General features: G+C 36.6%; 1 protein-coding gene across 3 annotated transcripts in view; it reads right to left on the bottom strand.

The window, feature by feature from the left end:
• Positions 1–279: 279 nt before the first annotated feature.
• The window catches only part of LOC311304076 (traf2 and NCK-interacting protein kinase), a 64,687-nt gene continuing 40,299 nt past the window's right edge, over positions 280–24,667 (bottom strand). Inside the window, exons 23-32 of one of the 3 annotated variants that reach the window (XM_084430939.1) lie at positions 24,300–24,443; positions 23,244–23,364; positions 23,001–23,156; positions 21,987–22,130; positions 19,350–19,484; positions 18,468–18,568; positions 15,749–15,898; positions 3,612–3,771; positions 685–824; positions 280–502 (exon numbers count right to left, since the gene is read on the bottom strand). In XM_084430939.1, the coding sequence (XP_084287065.1) occupies positions 419–502; positions 685–824; positions 3,612–3,771; positions 15,749–15,898; positions 18,468–18,568; positions 19,350–19,484; positions 21,987–22,130; positions 23,001–23,156; positions 23,244–23,364; positions 24,300–24,443 (1,335 nt within the window). In that variant the 3' untranslated portion in view covers positions 280–418. The remainder of the gene's footprint in view (positions 503–684; positions 825–3,611; positions 3,772–15,748; positions 15,899–18,467; positions 18,569–19,349; positions 19,485–21,986; positions 22,131–23,000; positions 23,157–23,243; positions 23,365–24,299; positions 24,444–24,667) is intronic. The other 2 variants (XM_084430941.1, XM_084430940.1) reach the window with 2 other exon arrangements.

Raw genomic sequence — 24,667 nt, 5'->3', positions numbered from 1 at the left:
GTTATTATACAATAAAATAATTAGGTATTAGGGACAAAATATAAAGTCCATTTAGCAAGATTTGACATGAAAATAGAAAGAGAAATAAAATTAAAATCCAAAACAAGATTTATGTTTTGGGGTTAAGCACAGATCAAGACAACAAAGACTGACACTGTCAGACAGGATGCAATAAATCACCTATTTTACATGTATTAATATGTATGTATGTATATATATATATATATATATATATATATATATATATATATATATATATATATATATATATATATATATATATATCACTTTTATTAAAATTGTTTACATGTGAACATGGAAAAATGGGCTATTTTAATCTATTTGCAGAAATTGTTCATTATGGGATATGGACAGTTTATATGGAGTAATTTGGATGCTTTTACCCAGCAACAAAAGATCACCAGTTGAAGAGCGAGTTCTGTCCTAACGTCATGAAATAGATCTGACTGCTTCCACCTGACTGGACAGAAGCAAAAAACACCTGCAGAGAAACACATAATACCAAACGCTTAGTTTCATACCTTTTAGTCATTCATATGCTTATAATGTCCAGACAACCTCTTTAAAAATGGTTCTATTTTATGGGATTTCTGGGGTAATTTTTGAAAGATTTTTGCCATTTCTAAATGTGATGATATATTAAGCATATAGGAATTTTCTTACTTTATCGTTTCTCTCACACAGGAACTTGAGCTTCTGAGCCTTTTTGTGCATGAAGACTCCCTCCAGACTTCCAGTCTTGGCAGATCTGAGTTCGATGGCTTTCTCCCCCCATCCCATCACCTGATTTGATTGAAGGTAGGCTGCCATACAACAAAGAAACAGATGCAAATCTGAAAGAACTCTAGCTTAAGAACACACACAAAAACATTCAACAAAGTGGAGATGATTTGGTACAAACATGGTTTTCTATCATTGCTGTTTAACATGAGCAACTCTGAAAAATAATGAGTGAAGTTTTAACATTGCATCAATATATTCATCTGAACTATATGAAGGAGATGTGATTAAAAAAAAAACATTTTAATGAATGTGCCGTCATTTGTGCCAAATTTAATTTGTGGTTAGCTCATCAAGGTTGTATTATATTTTTTTAATATACTTTTTAATACTATCATTTTGTGTACAGTACATTTTTGTTGATAATTCTCCATTTTGGCCAATAAAGTTTCTAAACTGAACTGTTAGTTTGTCAGCAGCAGCAGCTCACCAACATCCCATGCCAGACACAGGATATCCTGAAGACCAGCTAGTCTGGTCCATCACCACTCATCTAGTGCAAATAGACTCAACCATGGTAATGGTGTTAGCACTGATTCATTCAAATATTCCTCTGCTGCCATTGAGCCGCATAGAGAAGATTATCCAGACTGATGTGGTTATTCAACGATGTAAAGTTCTACACAATAGTCTCCTCCATCTAAGACTAATAGTCTTACTAATAGTTACTCTAGACTGGAACTACTTTAGAGATGAAGTTGTCTTGAAACCTCTTTTAAGGAACACTGCTTTAATGTTGAGCTCTGGTAAAGTAATGGAATGTGAGACTATGTAAGTCTTGTACCGTCTCTTGTTTATTATACTGAACACATAGATCTCAGTAGAAAAATTGTGTCACATCCTCCAAGCTGAGACCACAGCATGTTTAAAAGCCCGTTCACACCAAGAAAAAAAAACAAAAAACGTTATAAACAGTTTTTACCGTGTGGTTAAAAACCACATCAACAGATGATAACGGTATGTTTATTCTAAGAGTGTGCTTCAGTTATGTTTTCAGAACATTAATGTATATATATTTAGCTCTGAAAGTGGTGTTGTGGTGACAGACTCTGCTGTTTTCTTAGGGCGTTTTCAGATCTGTAGATTGTTTGCTTTGTTCCGAAACAGGGACATAAGTCCCTCTATGTTCACACTTACAAATAATTAGAGTAAAGGTATTTGTGTATTTGGCGCGCTGCCCAGGGGAGGGCTCCGAGCTCGGCATGTGGCCCGAACCCAGAGTACTCCCCGTATCCCTGGCTGGGATAGTAAGTAGCCGAGAGTGAGGAGGCGGGGTGGCAGAAGGGTTGCAGAAAAGACTGTCAATGAACGGAGGTGAGTCGGCTATATATATAGGCCCCAGTTAGAGGCAATGAGGTGACTGGAACAAGCAGGAATCCGTTCAATGCAAACTTTATTTTACAACAAGTAGAAAAATCCCACGGTCCAAAAATAAATGAAAAAATAAATACAACTATATAGTTGAATTGTTGTCTATTGAACAGTCTATTGTTGTACCAAACAGTGGCGGTACTCTGACCACGCTCACGCCACACTCACACCCCCCCACTGAATGCTACCATGGCCATCTTAACGTCGTGGTCCCGCCTATGGAACATACCAAGCTATAGGCAAGTCTAACACAACATTTAGTCTCACATTTTTACACACAATAATCCTACATATATTGCACCCAACCCTTTTATGTCTTTCCAGCATCCCAAAAATCAATTGTTTGCTATGTGTGTGCACCTGTGAAATGAGGGAACATGCCCAATCGTACTTATTGGTTAGAACATGCTCCTCCCGAACTTTGTTAATAAAACATCATTTATTACAATGTAGCATTTTCTTCTTGGTTTGGTTCACTTTCACAAGGCAACATTTCAAAGCTTACAAAAATGTGTTTAGGCAAGTCACATGTGATTAAACTGTCCTCTTATTGCTCAGAGTTTCATCCATCAAGATGAACTGACAAGTTCGCTTCGTGATTTATCTTAAGAAACACGAGAAGTTCCAGTTATACACAGTTTCAGTCATCATTCAAGCTATAACAGGGACACATTCCCACTCTACTAATTTATTCCCATAAATTAAAAATTAATTTATAATGCTGTTAGAGTAGGAATCAAGGCTTCGCCGGGACAGTATTCTTGCCGTGCAGGGAGAAGAGCAACATATTACACAACATTTTAAGATGAACATTTTAAGGCGCTCCTTGGTTTTCAACTGTGATAACCAATGTGCTCACTCACAGAATCAGACACTGCTGCTTTTTATATAACACATTTCACGTTATGAATTACGATACCGCTTGGTTCCTTGGTGTCGGATTGCTTTCATAGTTCGTTTTCAATCGGGCCGAGACCACCTCGATCAGGCGATCTCAGAGCGATTGTTTTGGTGCGGATCCGAGCGTGATTGCCGTGTTCATATTTGCCTAAATTAACTGAACAAACGGAGAAAATGCACAAAGTTCCGAAACAAATGACCCTCAGAGTGCGATTTTTAAAACTTTATTATTCTTGGTGTGAACAGGTCTTAACACAGGACTGCTGTGACTTTCTTCACACACAAATCTGCTCATAAGTGGGCTGAAAGATGACTCATCCACCCAAATGACTTGTTTTGCTTTTTCGTATTTAGAATCTCATTCGCATTAGTACATGTCAGTATAAGAACTGCACCTCAAGAGCAGTAAAATAGCTTACGACCAGACCGCATTTAGACAGTTCCATTAAAAACCAAGAGAAACAACAACAACAAAAAACATACATATTGAAATTAAGCTGCATTATCTATAGATAAATCATTTGAGAGCTGAAACTCACCGACAGAGGCGGGCATCTCCCCCCACTGCAGAACCGTTTCCTTGGTGATGCGGCCATAGGTGTCGATATAGATGCCCTCATCCTCGTAACACAGCAACAGCTCCATCCCACTGCTGCTGGGGAGGATGATGATGGCATGCGGACGAATTAGACCTTGGATCTGAAACACACAGACATTCTGTTATAAAGAGGAGGACGGTTACTGCCTTAACAAATACACATTCTCTACTATACTGTGTGTATGCCATGCTGTCAAATTATTCAAATCTCCTCTTCAGTACATTTACTGGTCACGGCATGTAATACAGCAGGGGTCAGCTGGCCGTAACATAAAAGTACTACAGCCAATTATTATGCTAAGACAATGTATATTAAAACAAAATGACCACCTTTTTTCATTTGAAAGTTGCAAACATAGGCTGTATGTTTTCTTCAATAATGTGTTAATTTACGGAAGCATATTATCGCATGCTGTCACAAAAAATAGGTATTTTCTCTGCAGCATCTTCAATATGATGATTTAATTTCCATAGAGCTGCCAGACCCCAAAAAATAATAATATTAATAAAATAATAAAATAAATCAAATGTAAATAAATTGTTTAATAAGGTGACAATATTATTGAGTTTAATTCAGTAGTTTTTATCGTAATTGGAAAACATGTTTGAAGCATCATTATTCTCTATTATTTTATGAATGGTTTTGAGCATTTAACTTAAAAAAATCAGCTGAAAGATTCAGGCAGTTTACGTGAATTGTGATAATATTTATGGACAAAAATGCATGTCTGGAGTATATTAACTCTTTTCCTTTTATTAATGGAATTTTCTATCATTTATGACACAGCGCTTCAAGGCTGTAATATTAAGAGGCACCGCTGATTAAACAAACATCTTTTTTATAATACCAATTGATTTAATTATATTACTGTTAATAAAATGAATGTAACTTGTCTAATAATGTATATCATATGTTTATGTTAGTAATCCTGAAGGGTCCCAAGTCCAGTGCTCCCAGAGGTCTTTCCACTCTCTTCAGTGCTTCTGATGTGTCTGTGGGCCATGTACATTTCCCCATCTGGCACAGAAGCCGCAGTGTCCACTGCCCCAAGTCCAGTGGTCCTAGAGGTCCTAAATCCGATGGTCCACATGTCCAGTAGTCCTGGAAGTCCCAAGTCCAGTGGTCCTGAAGGTCCTAAGTCCAGGGGTCCCAGAGTTTCTTTCAGTGTCCTCAGTGCTTCTAATGATGGCTGCCACCATCCGATGTGTGTGTGCCATGCACACTTCTCCATCTGGCACAGAGGCAGTGGTGTCCACTGCAGCACTCCCAGAGGTTGCAACGTCTGTCCAGGAGGTCCAAAGTCAGGTGAACCATCATCCAGTTGTCCTCCCAAGTCTGGTTGCCCTGGAGGACCCAAGTCCGGTGGTTCCATGTTCATTGTTCTCATGTTCTTCAGGTAGTCCTGGAGTTCCCAAGTTCAGCATTCCCCAGTCTGGTGGTCTCAATTCCAGTGTACCATGTCTGGTTGCTTCCAAGTCTGGTGGTCCTGTAGGTCCCAAGGTCTTCATTTACACTGTGATCTCCAACTCTGCTGGCTTCGCCCTAGTGCTCTTCAGCCATGACAGCTTCACCTTGGTCTTCAGCTCCGTCATGGCCACCCGCCTGATCCCCAGTGGTCTTTTGCTCCACCATGATGTTCATCTCTACCGGCCTCACCTTGGTTTACTTTACCATTTATTGTTATGGTTTGAATGATTGATTTTGATCCAGGTAATGGGTAAGGCTTTCCTCCAACCTTCTCAATGGCTCAGCTGTTACCCACTTCTGGGTTGTGCTGCATGTTTCCCTATGGGCTGGGCACATGGGGCGGGTTGCATACTTAAAGATCCAGACAGAATTTTTTTTGGTTATTTTTACTTTTACTTTTTTTACTGTTGTTTATTTCTTCTTTAGACATTTGTTCAATGCCTTTTCAACTTCATTAAACCCTACTGTAGATTTGGTTCATTATGGTGCCTATTTTGGTGGCAATTTAGTTTAAATGGTTAGTTCCCCCAAAAATGAAAATTCTATCATTAATTTCTCACCCTCATGTCATTCCAAAACCCGTAAGACCTTCTTTCATCTTCAGAACACAAATTAAGATATTTTTGATGAAATCCGAGAGCTTTCTGTCCCTCCATAGTATAACGACTGAGACAAATCAGACACAATTATTTGGTATACTTAACAAATAATCTTTAAAACTCACAATGGTTCCATCCCCCAACTAGGGCCAGAACCATGACTACCATCAGATAAGATGGTTTTATTGCTGTTAAAAATGTGGTCATGTGGTCAAGACTGAGGCCATAGGAAAGACATACAGCCCTTAAAACAGACTTTCCTGCATTAATTTATAGACGAACTGATCTATAAATTAACATGCATCCCAGGACATTGTGTGTGATAAATATTAGGTCTTGTATACTGTTGCTTGCATTTGTATTTATTTCATGCATGCTTTATGAGAGAACTACTAGTTAATGTAACTAGTCTAACTAGCCACCTATATCGTGTCTCCTATCTAATTAATCCTCATTTAATGACTCACACTTTAGTGTACATCGCCTTCTCATGGAATGCAGTGTGTGTTTGTTATATCTATCTGAGTATAAACGGACACAAAAAGGCCCATGTCTAACCACACTTGAGACATATTCATAAATCCTCCCAACAGAGGAATTTCCCGCTTGGAAATTCCACCTTTCTTATTGGTCGAGCCAACCCTGAGAGGTGAGACCTTTCTCAGGCTTTAAGTTGCCTATCTATCACAAGCAGTTCTCTCTCTTGGCCTTCTCGGTACGTTCAGGTTGCTGTCCTGCGTGGCCACACTAGGCCCCAGGGCAGCAGGCCTTGATCCACAACCAGCCATGTGCCACAACTTTTCCATAGTTCCATATCCAGCTTCCAGTTTCATTCTGTCACTAACAATTTTAGCCATGTACTGTATGTGTGATTGTGTGTATGTGTGTTTAGATTAGTTATGTTTGTGATTTAGTTAATAAAACTTGTGCACAATATGTATTTGGTTCTGATTATCTGCCCTGCAAACAAAGTCTATTTAATGATTTCCAGATTCTGACTAAATGCTCTTTGTAGTACTGTACTGTAAGAAAGTTATTTCCCAACCCTGGAAATTAACTTTTCTATTAATCAATTAATAACCAATATTGAGGGTTCACAGGATGAACTGATTAATTGGTTGTAATGTTAATGTAGCTACATCAAGTTAATCCGATTAACTGATCCAAATATTCATGATTAATCGTAACAATTTATGAATAATTATTAATATTTTCCGTATGAACTAATTTTCTACAATAGGCAGCAACTTTCAAGGCCCAGTTAGGTAGTAAAGACATTGTTAAAATAGTCCATGTGAATACAGTGGTTCAAATGTAATATTATGAAGCAACAAAAATACTTTTTGTGCGCAAAAATAAATAAATAAATAAAATAACGACTTTATTCTTCTCATCTGTGTCAGATATCAGTGGGATTACAAATTTAAGAATTTGTTTAAGATCTACTGATTCTACATCCTTACATAACATCACATGAAAAACTAAGGTGAACTACACTGTATTGGGCATTCAAGGTGAGCATGATGGCATCAATTTACTGATTAGATTCAATATAGCTTCCAGTGAGGGGGTTTTGTTAGTCTTTGATCTTCCTACTGAGAGTTAAACTATGTGTGAATGTTTACATAGTCTTAGTTCTTGCGACCATGTGATGTTTGTACAATTTGGGGGGTACCATTATCTTCAGTCGGGGGTAATTGCCTGTAGGGTCTTTAGATGATTTGATTCAGAGGTCATCTCTAAGGCTGTCTGTAAGGTCAACACTTAAGAACTGTCAGCAGGACTGCCCACTAAATGCCTATAAGATACCATGTAAAGTTCCCTTAGTCAGACTTGATGACTGCAGCTACCGACAGCTTGTGTTCTCAATAAAGAATCCTGCTGAAGATACAACCGAGTTTCCTGGTCATCGCTTCTGAGTTTCCTACATCTCCTGCGCTATTCGCGTAGTAAACACAGTACATCGCTTTCGGGTTCTACAACAGAATGCTGCCTCACTATTGGTTGATGCTGGTCACGTGAGCACAGCGACATGATGCTGACGCAGGAGCTGACCAATAGTGAGCCAGCGTTCTGACGTAGAACCTGGAAGCGCTGCACTGTATCCACTATGTCAACAGCGTAGAAGAATGATGTGGAAGAGAAGAGATTGTTGAATAAAGTCATTATTTTGGGGGGTTTTTGCAAACAAAAAGTATTCTGGTCGCTTCGTAACATTAAGGTTGAACCACTGGAGTCACATTGACTATTTTAACGATGTATTTACTACCTTTCTGGGCTCTTGAAAGTTGCAATGACGTTGCTGGCTATGTGGAGTCAGAAAGCCCTCAGATTTTATCAGAAATATCTTCATTTGTGTTCCGAGGAACGAAGGTCTTGCGGGTTTGGAATGAATTTTTCAATGCATTTTTGGGTGAATTAAACCTTTAAATCAGAACTCAGCCTTTGGTGAGAGAGGAGGGGGTCAGTGAGATGTTGAAACAAAAAAATAAAATAATTGTGCCATTTAAAGCAATTTTTCTTTATTCTTTGCAAATAAGATCAAAGTGTATTCAGTTTAGTGTTTGTAAAAAAAAAAAAAATTCTGCCTCATCTATTTGTAAATAGCACTTTTTTGGGATTATTCTGATCTACGCTATCACCTCCCTTGGCCCTTAACGAGTTACACAAAAAAGAACCACACCTGAGAGTAAATATGATTACATGTAAATGTCAATCCCAAATGCTGACTGTATGGACATTGCCAAGGCTGAACCACTGCAGACATTTCAGGGTAATAACACTATGTGTTTCAAAGAATGAAATTAGGGTACATCAGTGTTAGCAGCCGCCAGGTGATGCCGGTAAGTTCAAACAGCATTTGCAAACCTCTCTTCAACAAGCTGCATGATTTGAGGTATCATTTGTGTCAAATGAAATACTTGATTTAAACAAACACCTAAGTATTTAAAAAAAACTAAGTAAGAGCAATAGTAATAACTGCGATACAAATACAAATCTTATATCACAATATACAGTGCTATGCATAAGTGAATACACCCATGCTAAAGTTGACTAAAAAGAGGAATAAAAAATCATATTTTGGAAATTGAACTTAATGCCTTAATTTAAAAAATTAGGAAAAATCCAACCTTTAAGGACACCAATTTTCTTTGTGAATGAATAATGTATCGTAAATAAATAAATGTTCTTCCTTAAAATACATGGTGCATAAGTGTGTACAACCCTATGTTAAATTCCCATAGAGGCAGGCAGATTTTTATTTTTAAGTATTTAAAAAAATAAAAATTTAGGATACTATGCATCCTGATAAAGTTCCCTTGGCCTTTGGAATTAAAATAGCCCCACATTATCACATAGCCTTCACCATACCTAGAGATTGGCATGGTTTTATTTCAGTTAGCCTAATAGCTAGTTTGATTTGCATTGAGAGATGATCTTATGGAAAGTACCCCATGCCAATCTCTAGGTATGGTGAATGCTATGTGATGATGTGGGGCTATTTTAATTCCAAAGGCCAAGGGAACTTTATCAGGATGCATAGTATCCTAAAAAAAAAAAAAAAAAACTTAAAACAAAAAATCTGCCTGCCTCTATGGGAATTTAACATAGGGGTGTACACACTTATGCACCATGTATTTTAAGGAAGAACATTTATTTATTTACGATACATTATTCATTCACAAAGAAAATTGGTGTCCTTAAAGGTTGGATTTTTCCTAATTTTTTAAATTAAGGCATTAAGTTCAATTTCCAAAATATGATTTTTTATTCCTCTTTTTAGTCAACTTTAGCATGGGTGTATTCACTTATGCATAGCACTGTAAGTAATTTTATTTCATGATATACATCACAATATAGTTATTTTTGCTTTAAAAAAGATTTTTATATCATCAAAACTTTTGATAATATACAAATACTAGCCTATGTATAAAAAAAACCTTCAAACTCACTGAAGACAAGTAAACAGTCAGTGATCAAGTAAGAACAAAGGAACTAATTATAAGCAATAGGACTACAAACTACAACAGAACAAAGAAATAGACCTACCTGAAAAACTTCAAAACACTAGAAATGAGGAATACTAGCCTACATAAATTGTGTATAAAAAAACACTGCATATCTTCAATGTGTTCATTAATTAAATATACATTTATTCTTCAGTGAGACAAAAGTGATTCAGTGAATAGCATTGAGAGATGTCTCTTTTGTTGTTGTTTGATTAACATTAATGTCACAGAAGTGTTAGGTTGCTGTTAGGTTGCTATTAGGTTGCTGTCACTTTAAGACGAAATGCACGGATCCAATATAATGTTACACAATGTTAATATTTTTATTCTCAACTGTTTACATTTACTTAAGACATAAATTACCGTTTACGAGGATACTTGGAAAGACGGCATTTTGACAAATAAGTATATGTATTTAACTCTTGAATCCCAATAAGGCGGCAACAAGAACTGAGTTCAGTACCCATGTTTTCATGTTTTCAATCATGCAGCGTCTCTCAGACAGCGCTCAGAAACCATCTCTTAGACAGTGTGCACATATAGTTCTTTTTCGCTGCTTATTGCATTTTAACAGGTTTAAAACACTTGTTTTTAAACCGCAATGCTTAAAAACAAACATGTAGCAAACAATAAGCTTTCGTGACCACGCAGCACAGCAACGTCACGTGAGCATAACCGCTATAGAAACGATAGTCCAAATTCTCCACTGGGTGACAAATCTCTACCGGTTCATCTGGTCTACCGGTATATCGCCCCACCTCTACTTCATTATTTTAGTGTTAAATCTTTCCCCGCCAGCATTTAAAGATTTTTTTTTTTTTATAATTATCACAAAAATTGGCACCCAGAATATTTTGTTGTATGAATATCGGAACATGCAATATATCAAAGAAAATAACAATAACACTTAAATAACACTTGAATGTGGCTAAGTTTTATAAAAAAAAAAAAAAAAAAATTAACAAAAAGCTAAGAAAATCGGTTTATTCAAAGACTACAACGTGCATAAGCGATGCTTTTATCGCTTGTTTTTGTTTCTTTCTTTTTTTGTTTCTTTTTTTTTTTTTTTGCTTGTGATTTGATCCGAAGATTCTCTACTCTTTCAGGAGATGCGTAAAAGTGCCCCTACTGTATAACAGTGAAAACATGGAAAGCTGGAAAACTCTGTTAATGGCGTGGAAGTGTTGTCTCATAAATGACAGAAAATTCCATCAATGGCGGGGGAAGGAGGTAATAAAATTATGGTGAAATCTTTATCACACATCACTTTTAAATAAATGCAATGACCATGTAATTCAGTTCATTCAATTACAAGAATGAGGTTAAAGATTTTAATATTAAAAGTTATGCGTTACCTTTGCCTTAGCTAAAAAAAATTATAATAATTCTTAACCACTTTTTAAGCGACTACAAAGCATTAGAATAGATATTCTCAATCATTTGTACTTACATGTCTATGTCATTTCCACAATCACACACCTCCCACTGTACTTGCCTGACTCAGAAATAAATTCACACACACTGTATTGCCATCCCTCTGTAGAGCCACCACAATCCTGAGCATCAATACGGGCATCCAGAGCCGCAGAGAGATCCTTATCCTCTGCCGCGGGATTCTCATGAGCGCCAGCCGCGCAAACACACCGACACAAACAGAGAGTGTGTTCCCAAGTGGGAGAAGCAGAATTACACCACGCAAAGAGCAGCTTGAGTGTGGAAGGATTTCGCTAATGAGTGTGTGCAAGTGAAAGACAACAACTACGTGAAAGATGGAAAAATGCAATTGCATTAAAAGCAATGTGTGTGTGAATATGAAAAAGTGACAGAATGAACGAGAGAATGGGAGGAAATGATGTTGGTATGGAAGGCTACATGATTTAGTGCCGCCCAGCTTCCAGTTCTGTTTCTTGCCGCTAGTTCAACTCTAAATTTATCTACTGCCTGTTATTAGAAGAAAAGAAAAAACCCTGTGAAATACCAGGTCATTTCAATGGGCTTATGCTTTGGGAACATAGCAAAGGCTGCAGAGTTATTTTTGGACGAGAGATCAGTTTGGAGAAACTAGCACACACACACACACACATATTGTGAGGGTGAACTAGTCCGTAACTATGTGGGACACCTCAGAGGAGTGTGGGCCGTAGCTAAGAGGGGGTGGTGGATGAACACTACGGTCTTCGCTCTTCCTCACAGTAAAGCATACACTGCTGTGTGGGTGTGTGGGGACGTCAGCAATACAGTCAAATGCAGCTCTATATCATTTTTCACACATTACATTTTGTTCTACAGTACATGCTGTTCATATTTATGCCATCTCTAAACTGTAGCGTTTGGTTGAAGGAAAACGAGTGTGATGTGGTGACGGCATTTTCATATGCCTGCTTTTTTTTAAAGGGATACTTCACCTCTGGAAAGATGAATGTGTATTTAAATTGGATCATTTATGTAGTAGAAATGTGAAATTATTTTTGAATTTGGAGCCTTCTAGACTGAGAAAAGCCAGAAAATGTATTTTCTTAGCATTCTTAGCAATGCTAAAACGCACATCAACCGATCACTTGTTTAGCGTTCATGTTAACACTACATTCAGATTCACCAATCGGAATGAATTCAGTTAGATTGAAACAAAAGGTGTGCATGTAAACAATGAATGGCGACTGCAGAAAGCAAAAACCGAATCCTGGACATTTTGGACAATCTCGACGGCCGGACATGTCTGGGAAAAAGAGGATGGTAACCCCTACTACTCAGCTTTCTCCACAGAATAAGAACCCGTTAGCTTAGCTTCCAAATAAAAGATGGCTGACACTGTTTGTACATTCTGTGAGTGAGATCCCACCCCCTACGGGCGGGTTGAAAACATGCGGAACTAGCTCCTACTACTGGCTGTAGTCTTTAGCCTCTGGCCAAAAAATCCTCCGATGACGCAAAATGACGATTTTTGGCAGACAAAAAATACATAAATCTCTCGTCTCAGGGTGATGAGGGAGGAAAGCATGGTAATTCGAAAATACTAGGGGTGTAACGATTCATCAACTACATCGATGTATCGATTTATATTCCTATGATCCAACTACATCGATCTGTGCTCGCCAAGTTGGCCTTCCGGGCGACATATATCGATCTAACATCGTTTTAAAAGGTAATGAATCGATTGTATCGATACTAGGAAATAACGCATTGGATTTAAGCACGTCAGACTTTATATGGATGTTTTTTCTTAGCACTTTTAATGATAAAGGCGTTAAATGTTACTCGATTCAGTCTGCCTATCTGTGTCGTCGTCGCCATGCGTGGCGCGCCAGCAGCGCAAAGACAACAAGCAGCGCAAAGTCTCTCACCTCAGAAAAACGGACTTTCCTGTCTCTCAGCCGCTATACTGCAGTAGCGCACACTCTTCAATTGCAAGCGCAAATGCGCCGGCGCGCGCTGTATCACTTCACATAAGTGCAAAAGACATACGAGAATGCAACGTCGTAAATTAGTAAGTTAAGAAATAAAAGTAAAATACCAATAAATTACGTTATTGGTTCGTCATGTGTGTTGCTATTTATCAGGAGCAGTTTCCATGTTTCTTTACCAGTTCTTCTAAGTATTGTGTATCACCATGGTAGCCTAATTGTTATACTTACTGGTTATTTTGTATATTTTTATATGACTGTGGTGGCTCATACCAAGATTGTATTAACAAAAACTAGTTTGGGACTGCTATTTAATAGCTTAACCTCGCAGTGCCTACTGTTTATCAGTATTTGTCATATTCTTAAAAAAAAAATGTGTATGTTAAGTAACGGGGGACAGAACTTGTGTGTCAACAATTTTTGTGTAAACAAATGTATTATAATAGGCCTATATAATTCCTAAAAAGGTGGGTCGTGGCTTGATGACCATGGGTAAATGTGGGTCCCATGGCCGAACTATTCAAAACATCATTCAATGTTGTGATAATCGTAATTAATAATCACAATTACAATTTCAAGGGAATAATCGACAATTATAATTTTTGTCATAATCGTTCAGTCCTACTTTATTCAAATAAAATGTGAATGCATTTGACATTAATTGTTGTTTACTTGTTTGTTTATATCCATAATTAATTGATACCTGATTCCCTTACAAGAATTTTTGGCTAAAAGTCACTGAATCGATTTCAAGTCACTGAATCGTTTCGGATCGTGTCGTTCTAAATGAACCAATATCGTTCTTGAATCGTATCGACAACCACGAATCGCGATACGAATCGAATCGTTGTTAAAACGAATCGTTACACCCCTAGAAAATACTACAGGTTTTCTACTGATACAAAGCTTAATGCTAATTCCTGAAGTATCCCTTTAAGGGTGAATCTCACGAAAACACACCCAAGCCAAATTTCACCCCAAAACCAAGATCATTTTGATTACTTGTGAAATGAAGTAAAGGTGCAAAATATCTATCTACAGTATGATGGTACAAAACTGTGGTTTTGTGATGTGATGTCTCAGCTGCTCTGTGCTATCAGGGTTAAACACACAGTTTTAACTTGGTTAAACACACAGAGAAATCTGAATTATTATTCCATGTTTTCAGATTTGAAATTACTGTGTGTTTCTGGACCCTTGTAATGAGAATCTCTGGCCAAATACACAAGGTAGGGTTGATGGAAATATAGAAGTACAGTTATCAATTCTTTGTTTTGCTTTTAAAGTAAGCCAGACAGGCAACACAAACAACACATAATAATGAGCATTTAAAATATAAATTAAGCGATATAGCACGTACATAAAGCTTGCCGCAGCAAACATTGCATGAACTTTCTGATATTAAGACTTATTTTGAGATCAAACTAAATAACCTATAATATAAATAACAGCCTTATCTTAAAAAAAATGAATTCAACAAAAATAGAAAAAAAATGTAGGACATAAATATAAATTATAAACAAACAAATAAATAAATTTACAGCAAACTGAAACACTTAAAAGAGAAATATCAGTGCAAACATAATCAGGCTGACGGACAAGTAACCTTAACACTGAATGAAAACTCAGAGGTCTGAACTTAAACAAAATGACATACTATTATATACAAATTTATAAATAAAATATAGCCTATGGCAGCAAGCGTAAAACCCGGAAGCACTGCAGTGTATGTACTACATCAACAGCGTAGGAGAATGACACAGAAGAGAAGAAATTCTTCAATAAAGTCATTAGTTTTGTTTGTTTTTTGCGCACAAAAAGTACACATTAAGTAAACATTAAGGATGAACCACTGGAGTCACATGGACTATGTCTTCACTTCCTTTCTGGGCCTTGAAAGTGGTCGTTACTTTGCAGTCTATAAGGGGGTCAGAAAGCTCTCGGATTTCATCAGAAATATCTTCATTTGTGTTCTGAAGATGAACGAAGGTCTTACGGGTTTGGAACGACTTGAGGGTGATTAATTAATAACAGAATTTTCATTTTGCGGTGAACTAACCCTTTGATTCCTCACACACAGGCACAGAACGCACGTGCTAGTTTGATTGACATGGGTTTGATAGACATGATTTAGATGAAGGCTGTTCTGAGTTTTTAAACATGACATCACAGTTCTGAAATTAGTGCAAAAGTGATTGTAAAATAACAAACAAACAAATAAAAAACCTGTACTTCCTATAAAACAGGAGCAGTACTAAGCCAGGACACTCAAAATGCTAAATAAATTATTCTGACACATTTTATACTGTGAGTGTTCAAATAGTTTTAATATATGCATACAGTATGTATCAGTTAAGTGTTTTTGTGAATTTATGCTCTTAACCATTTTCAGTGGTGACAGACCCACTAAACATTGTCCCACCATCAGTGCAGACAACATTGGGCCATTTATTTTAACACAATGTTACAGCTGACCCCATTAGATGTTTGCTTGATTTTTTCAGTGACCTAGCATGCTGAAGTATTACCTAAAAAAAATCTAATTACAACAGACAGTTGCACTACTGCAGGTGTAGACAAGTGCTTGCTGGGATACTCACATGACTGGGCAGGTACAGATCGAAGGGCGTCCCTGAATCCACATCAACAGCATGAAAGCCATAATGAGACCCATAGATGACCTTTAACCTCTGTCCATTCTCCACCGTCAGGTCAACTGATAGGGGCTTCTGAGGCAGTGAGCTGAAGGACTGACCGAAGATAAAAAACAAATGAGTTACTCATCTACTGAAAAATAAACAAAGGATGGACATAAAATCTAGCGCCAAAAATTATTCAATTTTGTATTCATTTATTTTTTCAGGTGAGTTTCTCCACTAATACACTGATTGGCAGTTTACTATCAGGTCTAATATTGTTTATAACTGCTTCAATTTAATACTGTGATTCATAAAACAAGTCACATTGCAAAACGCGACTCACACACATACATTTTCAGAAAATTTGTGATGTGTGAACGGAACTGCAAACTGTACAGTTACTCTAAACTGCGCGCACGCACACACACACATATATGTGGCTTACGGGGACTCTCCATAGGAGTAATGGTTTTTTAAACTGTACAAACTGTATATTCTATCCCTTAGACTAAGGCTGCGTTTACACGACAATGATATGCTTAAAATGGAGAAGTTTTTCCTTCGCGTTTTCCGCGTACATCATTGTCAAAACGATCCCTGGCCAGGGATGCTGCCAGGCCATTAGATGGCAACGAAACACTATAGACTGAACACGTAATCACACGTAATCACTGAACACATCACGTCACGCATGTGCATGACATTATCGTCTTCAGAGATTCACGTTTTTTGTTGTTTACACGGAGACCGTTTTGAAAAACTTGCACTTTGAAAGCCATTTTCCAAAGTTTGCGTTTTTAGACACCCAAAACGAATAAAAAGTCTTCCATTTTTAGTTGAAAACGGTGTTGTGTAAACAACCCCTGACCCTGCCCCTAAACCTACCCATCACAGAAAACTTTTGCTATTTTTTGAATAAAAACAAAAACACAGTTTAGTATGTTTTTTTTTAAGCCTTTAAGACACAGAAAGTCTCCTCATTAACCATGTTTACGTTGTAATACCCATGCCATTATAAACATTTGTGTCCTAATAAACCATAAATACAAGAACACACACACTTGTGCAACACACAGAGACTTGAGCAGTGTGTCATCTGAAGGTTTTACATCCATGTTCACTGTTCTCCACTTTGACAGATGAACTTGTGCCTTGACTTGTCAACTGTGATAAGAGTTCCCAGAGCTTTGAACAATGTCATCTTTGGTGATGACATCTTCAGTGAGCAATCACCTGATTTTAAATCACCTGATCAGATCACGTACAGGGGTGATGTGTGGAACAACATATATAAGAGCATGTGTTGCATGAAGGACAATTAATGTGTGTGTCGACGCACTCAGTCCGAAATTTGCGGCCACAAAGAGCATGTGTTCATTCCTGATGCATTACCGATGCAATCATAAATACAACATTTTTCCCAGAATGTTCATATTTAGCAGCATTAAAACTGATTTGGTCCAAAAAAAAAAAAAAATCATTTATCCGTCAAGAACTTGAGCAGCGAAACATGATGCCCATTGCTACACCAAACTGAGCAAGCCAGCTTCGGGTAACAATTTCTTTGAAAAAAGAACATATTTTCAATGACATTTTGTAAACATACTATGTTTTCGTGTCCATAAAAATGGGAAGGACAACAATCTGATCTAAATGTTATAAATATAAATGGCAGAACTTCATGTCAGAAGTAGAGTAAGTCTCTCAGGACAGCAGTGAAGTAGGACACGTACTCAAAAATGACCCATTTCCAAAAACACCCCAGTTACATTATCTATCATTACAGTATCCTATTCTTTTTTTTCAAATGGAAGAATATATAAATGTAAACAGCAGGTAATTAGAATGGTTATGACCATAACTGCCTCCTGAGCCTTGGCTCAAAGCATTTATGAACGTACTGTACTAGGAATCTCAGAAACCTTTCAAGAGCTTTATGTTTCATGTACCTTTTCTTTACAATTCACTGAGGTTTCCAGGTGAAATGAACACTAGTGGCAGGTAAACACCAAAAACTTTTGTTCATTTTCACAAAAAGTATTATTACTGGGGCAGATTATTGATTAATAAAGACTTTTTGGCACAGCTTTTCTGACATAGTTTACATTTACATTTATGCATTTGGCAGACGCTATTATCCAAAGCGACTTGCACTGCCTTTCAAGGTACACATTTACATTCTTATCAGTTCTTGCTTTCCCTGGGAAATGAACCCATGACCTAAGCACCAATGCTCTACTGTTTGAGCTACAGGAAAGCTATAGTTAACTTGCTCGGTAGCTCACCTAATTTTTTAAAAATAAAATCAGCATAACTTATGACAACTACTTCTATGATGCACAAATGTTTTATAATTTAATAGGTAACACTTTGCTAACTAACATGAACAAACAATGAACAGCTGTATATTTATTAACTAATATTAACACAGATTAATAAATACTATAACAAATGTATTGCTCATGGTTAGTTCATGTTAGTTAATACATTAACTAATGTTAACTAATGAACCTTACATTTAATAATTACTCATTTTTAATGAGAATGTGACTTCTTTGGCATTGTGTAATATCAATCTCTTTCGTTTCTTATCATTTCAGTTATGAAATATGACCAAAAATGTTTTGGCATACTTTGTGACATTTCACAGAGATCATCTCTACTAGCATACGAGACTTACTTTGAAAGCCATGAACTTGTGGTATGGCTTGGGAGCCCATGCATAGATCTCCACAGCGCTCCTCAAGGCGATGACCAGGAATTTGATTTTTTCATACCGAACTGAAAGAAGTTAGTGTTAAATGATAATCAAAATGGAGATTACATGCAAGAAAGACATTTATCAAACCATTCTAGCCTAGATTATTATAGAACCAGTGGTGAGGCCACATAAGGGCCAGGGTGGCACTGTCCCACCCAATCAAAGCTGCCAGAATATACTAATGGTCTGGAAATAAAACTAAACTGACCATCTTTCCTATTGTATCCAAATTGTACTAAACCGTGACCCCAAAACCAAGGTACATACCCAACCGTGACTTCTGTGTAACGTTACACCCCTAATATATATATATATATATATACACTGTATAAAGAAGACAAAAAATGTAGGTCCATCCTATTTCACCAAGATTTCTGGCATCACCACGGCATGTTGTTTCAAAATTGTGTGACCACAATTATGACACTGAAATCTGAATTTGCTCTATTATTGTGTCATTCTGTGATTATAAATACAAACAACAAAAAACACCCTTGAAAGACAAGCCTTTTTGATCCAAGACTTAATATTTGTCAGGATACTTGCTACTTTACAAGACTGATAATACTTCCTCATCTGGTTTGCTAGAATAAGTTGACCAGGTATTTCCATGCAGTGTTTGTATAATAATAACTGTCAGTGTTTATAATTATAATATTTAGTATGTTTTATTGGCTTACCTTGAATGTCTGCTCTAAAAGGAGTTTAGCCCTTGTATACTGTAAAACTGCCTGAGATGTAGCACAGTGATGTGTGTTGGTAAAGTCCATTAAAACAGAAACATATTTAAAATGGACTCACCTATTTTGTAGCTGACACATCCCTCCAGGTCTCCCACTGAGGTCCAGCCCTGTTTCTTTTCCACCTCTGGATCATTATGCAAGATCTTATTCCTCAGCCAGGACAGGTAGTACAGCCTCAGCTTGTTTTTCTTACCTTTCCACAAGAAATAAACAAACAAAAAAATAAGATTCCAAATAAAAAAGCACAAGGGGTGTAATGATACCATCATGTCACAATTCGATACATATCACGATACTGAGCTATTATTGCGATGTGCTGTTGATTAAAATGGTAAATTTGGTATTACATTGTGGGTGTAAATGATTAGGCTTGGACCTGGTGCTGGAAACCCAATGCACAGGACAATAGAGACACCAGAATAACAACATTCATGATTCTGAAGCTGAAAATACAGAATTATTTTAGACGAATATGCTTGCACTCTGTCACGGACTAGATATATTTAAAATAATGTAGGCCACCTTTACTGGTAACATAAAACATTTGGCATTATCAGGACCCACAAATATTCCCAGACTGCATTATTATTCATTATATTCAATACTATATATAGTAGTTTAATGTAGTACTGACACTAAAACTCTGCAAACTTTCTCACACATTAATTTTTATTTTGGGTGAACTATCCACAATACATATTGTCACTATCCATGATACATATTGTTGCATTTTTGTAATGCAATATACATTTTATATATTATTTGTGTATTGCCATACACAAAGTGCAAAGCATGTCTGATGTTTAACAAGTTGTGTAATATGATGCAAAGAGTGAAATAATTACACGCATATAAGCAAAGTTAGTGTGAAAATATGCTTTTTTTAATAACATATACACAATAGCAGCAGCACAAAGACAAATTGCTTGTGAGGGAACACTGTAAAATCCAACAGTGATTCTAACTAACACTTTTCAGTTAACTTTACTTAATGTCTTAACTTAATTGTAAAAATCTAGTAATCTGTACTATCCACATACTAATATTTGTTTACTAAGAAAACCCAAGTTCAGATTAATTGATTAGTTTGATTGTGGTTTTTGAGGCGGGCAAAATCTTAATTGACTTTTCACTTAATGGACTCTGTTTGCATTCACTCATTTCCCAAAGTCATCTTGAATGTTGAAATTTTAATACAACTGATACATTTGAGAGAACATCACATAAGCTGACTTCATAAATTGATGTTGATTTTCCTAAAATGTTTTTAGTCACCATTATGGCGATTAGTGATCCCTTTGGTTGGGCACTTGGAACTTCATTTATGCTATTGTAATTCTCTTCCCATTGATGCAGCGATTGCAACATATATATATATATATATAATATTTATACATATACATATATATATATATATATATATATATATATATATATATATATATATATATATATATATGTATATGTATGTATGTATGTATGTATGTATGTATGTATGTATGAATGATGTATAACATATTTCATGTCAATTAATGATATTTACTGTACTCTCTACAGTTCTTTTTTTAGTTACTAGAACTCTTGTGTAAGTGAACTATACTAACTAAACATTTGTCAGTACCACATACTATTCCTATTTCACTTTACTTGCTTTTTTTAAGTAAGTCCAACTAATTAGATTTTACAGTGAACAGTGTGAAAGTGAAAAGGCATTGGAATGAGTTTAGTAGGAGAAAGCAGTGAGATCGGTCAAGCATACATATTCACAAAGGGGCAAGCACTGAAGTTACTGAAGGGGCAAGTTACTCTTTTCAGAAAGCAGTGTCATGTAGGAACACTCAAACAAGAATATGCATTTACCATACGATACTATCAGAAGGTAATGGGTTATAAGTTGTGCGAAACAAATATAATGAGACAAATGGAATGTATGCCTTTTGTTTGCAAATAAATATGAGTTTCGTCTTAATGTATTCATATCAATGAGTTCAATCATGCATGAGAAACCACATATTTGAATGTACTAATGGAACATATAAGCAAAGTTTAGCATGAGAAATGCACTTCAAAGTTAGTTTCTAAGCAAACTATTCCACGAATGAGAATATTGTGTTTCCATGAACTTTGTAAGAGAGACAATGAACTCGCTTATGCAATTCCATTCGGTATGTTTTCACATGTTCAACTAGACAAAAACAAATGGAAGTCAATGGGAACTGAAACTGGTTACCAATATTCCAAATATCTTCTATTACATTCCACAGAAGAAAGAGAGTCATACTGGAATGACATGAAGGTGAGTAGGTGATTTTTTTAAATCATTTTTAAAAGAATTACATTTTTTGGCCAAACTACCCCTTTAAAATGGTCATATCCATTAACATGCTAAAAGATTTCAGAGAGTTGTAATGTGTGTATGTTTAGTTAGTTGGCTGAGTAATATGGTGCTGTTTTTAGTGGTACAAAACTCTTTTCTTTGTCCCAAGACTTTCTTTGTATGGTGACATTTGATCTCAGCTTCAAGAGTGGCTCCTCCAACTAGAATTTAGATCCCAAACTATCACCGTGATAAAGCTTTTTCAGTCTTGTGGTCAAGTCTCTTGCAGGATTTACCAAAAATGTTGTTCATTCATTTGCTAGTACAAATATAAGAATACTATCTGTTGTAGTAAAGTGCTTTGTGTAGAGTATGTACCTGATATAGTGATGAGTACATTGAGCCCCTCCAGTACGTCCATCTGTTGGAAGCGTCTTCGGCTGATGAGAGAGTAAACTTTGCCCTGACCACTGCGGTCCAGCAGCCACAGGCCGTTCTCTGTGCCCACCAACAGATTCACACCTAAACACACACACACACACACACAACAGTCATAGTGAGAAAAGACAGATCTGCCTCAATTATACCAATTAAAACAGCATTTTCACTGCATGCAATACCTGCTTTAAACAAGACAAAAAATACACATTGATAACGGCGAGTTTATCATGTAATAAATGGGTGAGATTACAAGTTGTTCAGTTAGAGTCATTAACACAGGAAGCCTGTCATTTCATGTACTGATGTGACTGATATCTTTACTGAGATGGGAGTGTCTACAGTGTGTATCTGGATGTGGGTTATGTGTGCATCAGCAAACTCACTGAAATAAATCTAACATATATATGAGACACAATTACAATCATTCTGAGCAGTCAATAACTGGACTCTCCGAACTGATTTAAATTTCAAGTGCAGAAATTTGGCCAAAAGTTTTCATTCCATAATAAAATAGTAACAAAATTCAACAAAGGTCAAATTATATAATGAAAGATGTGTGAAAAAATCATCCATAATCAGGACGGGACAATTTTTCTCAGAGGACTGCTGATTTTGATGAAAAACAGTAGGTATTTTGCTCCATATTATTATACAAACAATTAACAAAGTAGATTTAATTTCAGCTTTATAATTTCAATAATATAACAGTGAAGTGAACATAAAATGAACTGTGCATTACAGTGATTTTCACAGTTTGATAGTGAAGTATTCCTTATTGAGCAGATGTCAATCATGGCAGGTGACACCATCCCGGTTCTGTCTTTTGCTTTGTTTTAGAGTTTCAAAACATTTCATATGACATTCATTTATTTTATTCTTTTACATTTGATTTAAGCAGGAACAGGCAAATGTATTTCTGAAGTGAGATGTGTGTATATGAAGATGTCTCACCCCACAGGCTAGCGCAGAGGATCTCAGCATTGAACTTCTTTTTATATTTGCGGATCTCTGGGGCGTCGCTCTGAGGTCGAATGTTGGTGGGGTTGACGTTCACCACAGAGCCCTTCCTGTGGGGCTGTCTAACACACGGCTCACATCTGCCATTCACTGACAGAGAGATGCATGTGTTTTATACACTGACATTTTACTCACTGTTTACTGACATTTATACAGGTCAGCGGGCATCAGACTCACTTTGGTCGTATCCCTGCGGACTCTGAGGTGGAGATATCTGCAGTAAACGAGGGTCAATAAAAGGTGAGAATGAGGAAGAGGAAGAGGACGTGCTTTTTCCTGGCTGGTTATTGAATACTTTCTGTTAATACAGAATAACACAAGCACAAACATCAGGGGGAGAATGACAATGCAAGTATGATCAAGCAGACCACCAAATCATTGCTCTTTCCATTAAAAAGCGCTGAACACATGGAAACATAATTCTATAATATTTTTACATCTATGTAAAAAAAGGGGGAAAAACACACACACAAAAAATATATCTTAGAAACTATTAGGCTAAGTTAGGGGTGGGCGATATACTGGTAGTCTTAAAATACATTTAGTCTTAAAGTGACAGCAGCCTAATATACCTGGTGCTGTCTGTGTTTTTAATGTTAATCAAACAACAAAAGATAAAGAGAAATTGCTCCTGACTGAATCGCTTTTGTAACTTTAATAAGAATACGTTTATATTTAATTTACACAGTGAAGACTATGCAGTGTTTTTTGTACATTTACAGTAAGTGGTTTCTAGTAAGTGGTTTATACAATTTATTTAGCCGTTAGTGCTTGAATTTTTCAGGTAGGTCTATTTCATTTGTGTCTTTGTTCTATTGCAGTTTACTTGTCTTCAGTGAGCTTTTTCTTTTTTGTATATACTTATTTAGGCAGGTATTAGTTTTTTAGTTTATTTGTGATATTGAAATTGGTGATGAGAATTAAATTATTTAAAGCAAAAATAACAATACTGTGATATATATTGTTATCGTAAAAAAATTAAATGACTCGTATCATGCTATAAGTTTCATGACCAGGCAATTGAACCTTGTGTGAAAACACCCTTAAGCTTGGGCAGAGGCTGAACGTTATTAAAGCTCTAACTGCTTACCTCTGGAACATGAGTATTGTGTGTGTCCAATGATCAGAGTATTAGGCACACATTAAAAAGAACCAATCTATCAAAACCCAAGCTGTCAAATGATGTTATCAGTGGACTGAACAAAGCCAGAAGACGTCTAGATGAAGACCTACATCAAAGCTCTGTGTGGTGTGTTGGTGGCAGGTGAGCTCATGTGTGGGGCTCTTGTGCAGGAGGTCCGGCAGATGGTAGCTGTCGCTGGATTGGGATCCGGAAGGCCTCTGATGGACGTAATGTGTTGGCTTTGCTGCACTCTGCTGGAGAAACATGAATATCTTTTTTAGGACAGGAAATCCCACTTTGAAAAAAGCTGACAGTATTTCTGAAAAACTGATGGATTGAATGATTACAATAAATACAATAAATCTCCACTGGTGAAAATGAAATGCAGTATCACAATAAAACCAAAGGCAGATGAACACAGGAGAACATTAGGACCCAATTATTGATTTTTTTCAATATATACTGATATGTTTTGTCA

This window comes from Rutilus rutilus, assembly GCF_951802725.1.
Source record: "Rutilus rutilus genome assembly, chromosome: 14".
NCBI classification, from domain to species: Eukaryota; Metazoa; Chordata; class Actinopteri; order Cypriniformes; family Leuciscidae; genus Rutilus; species Rutilus rutilus.
Note: the sequence above shows the minus strand (reverse complement) of the source record. Positions and strands in the feature narration are given on the sequence as shown.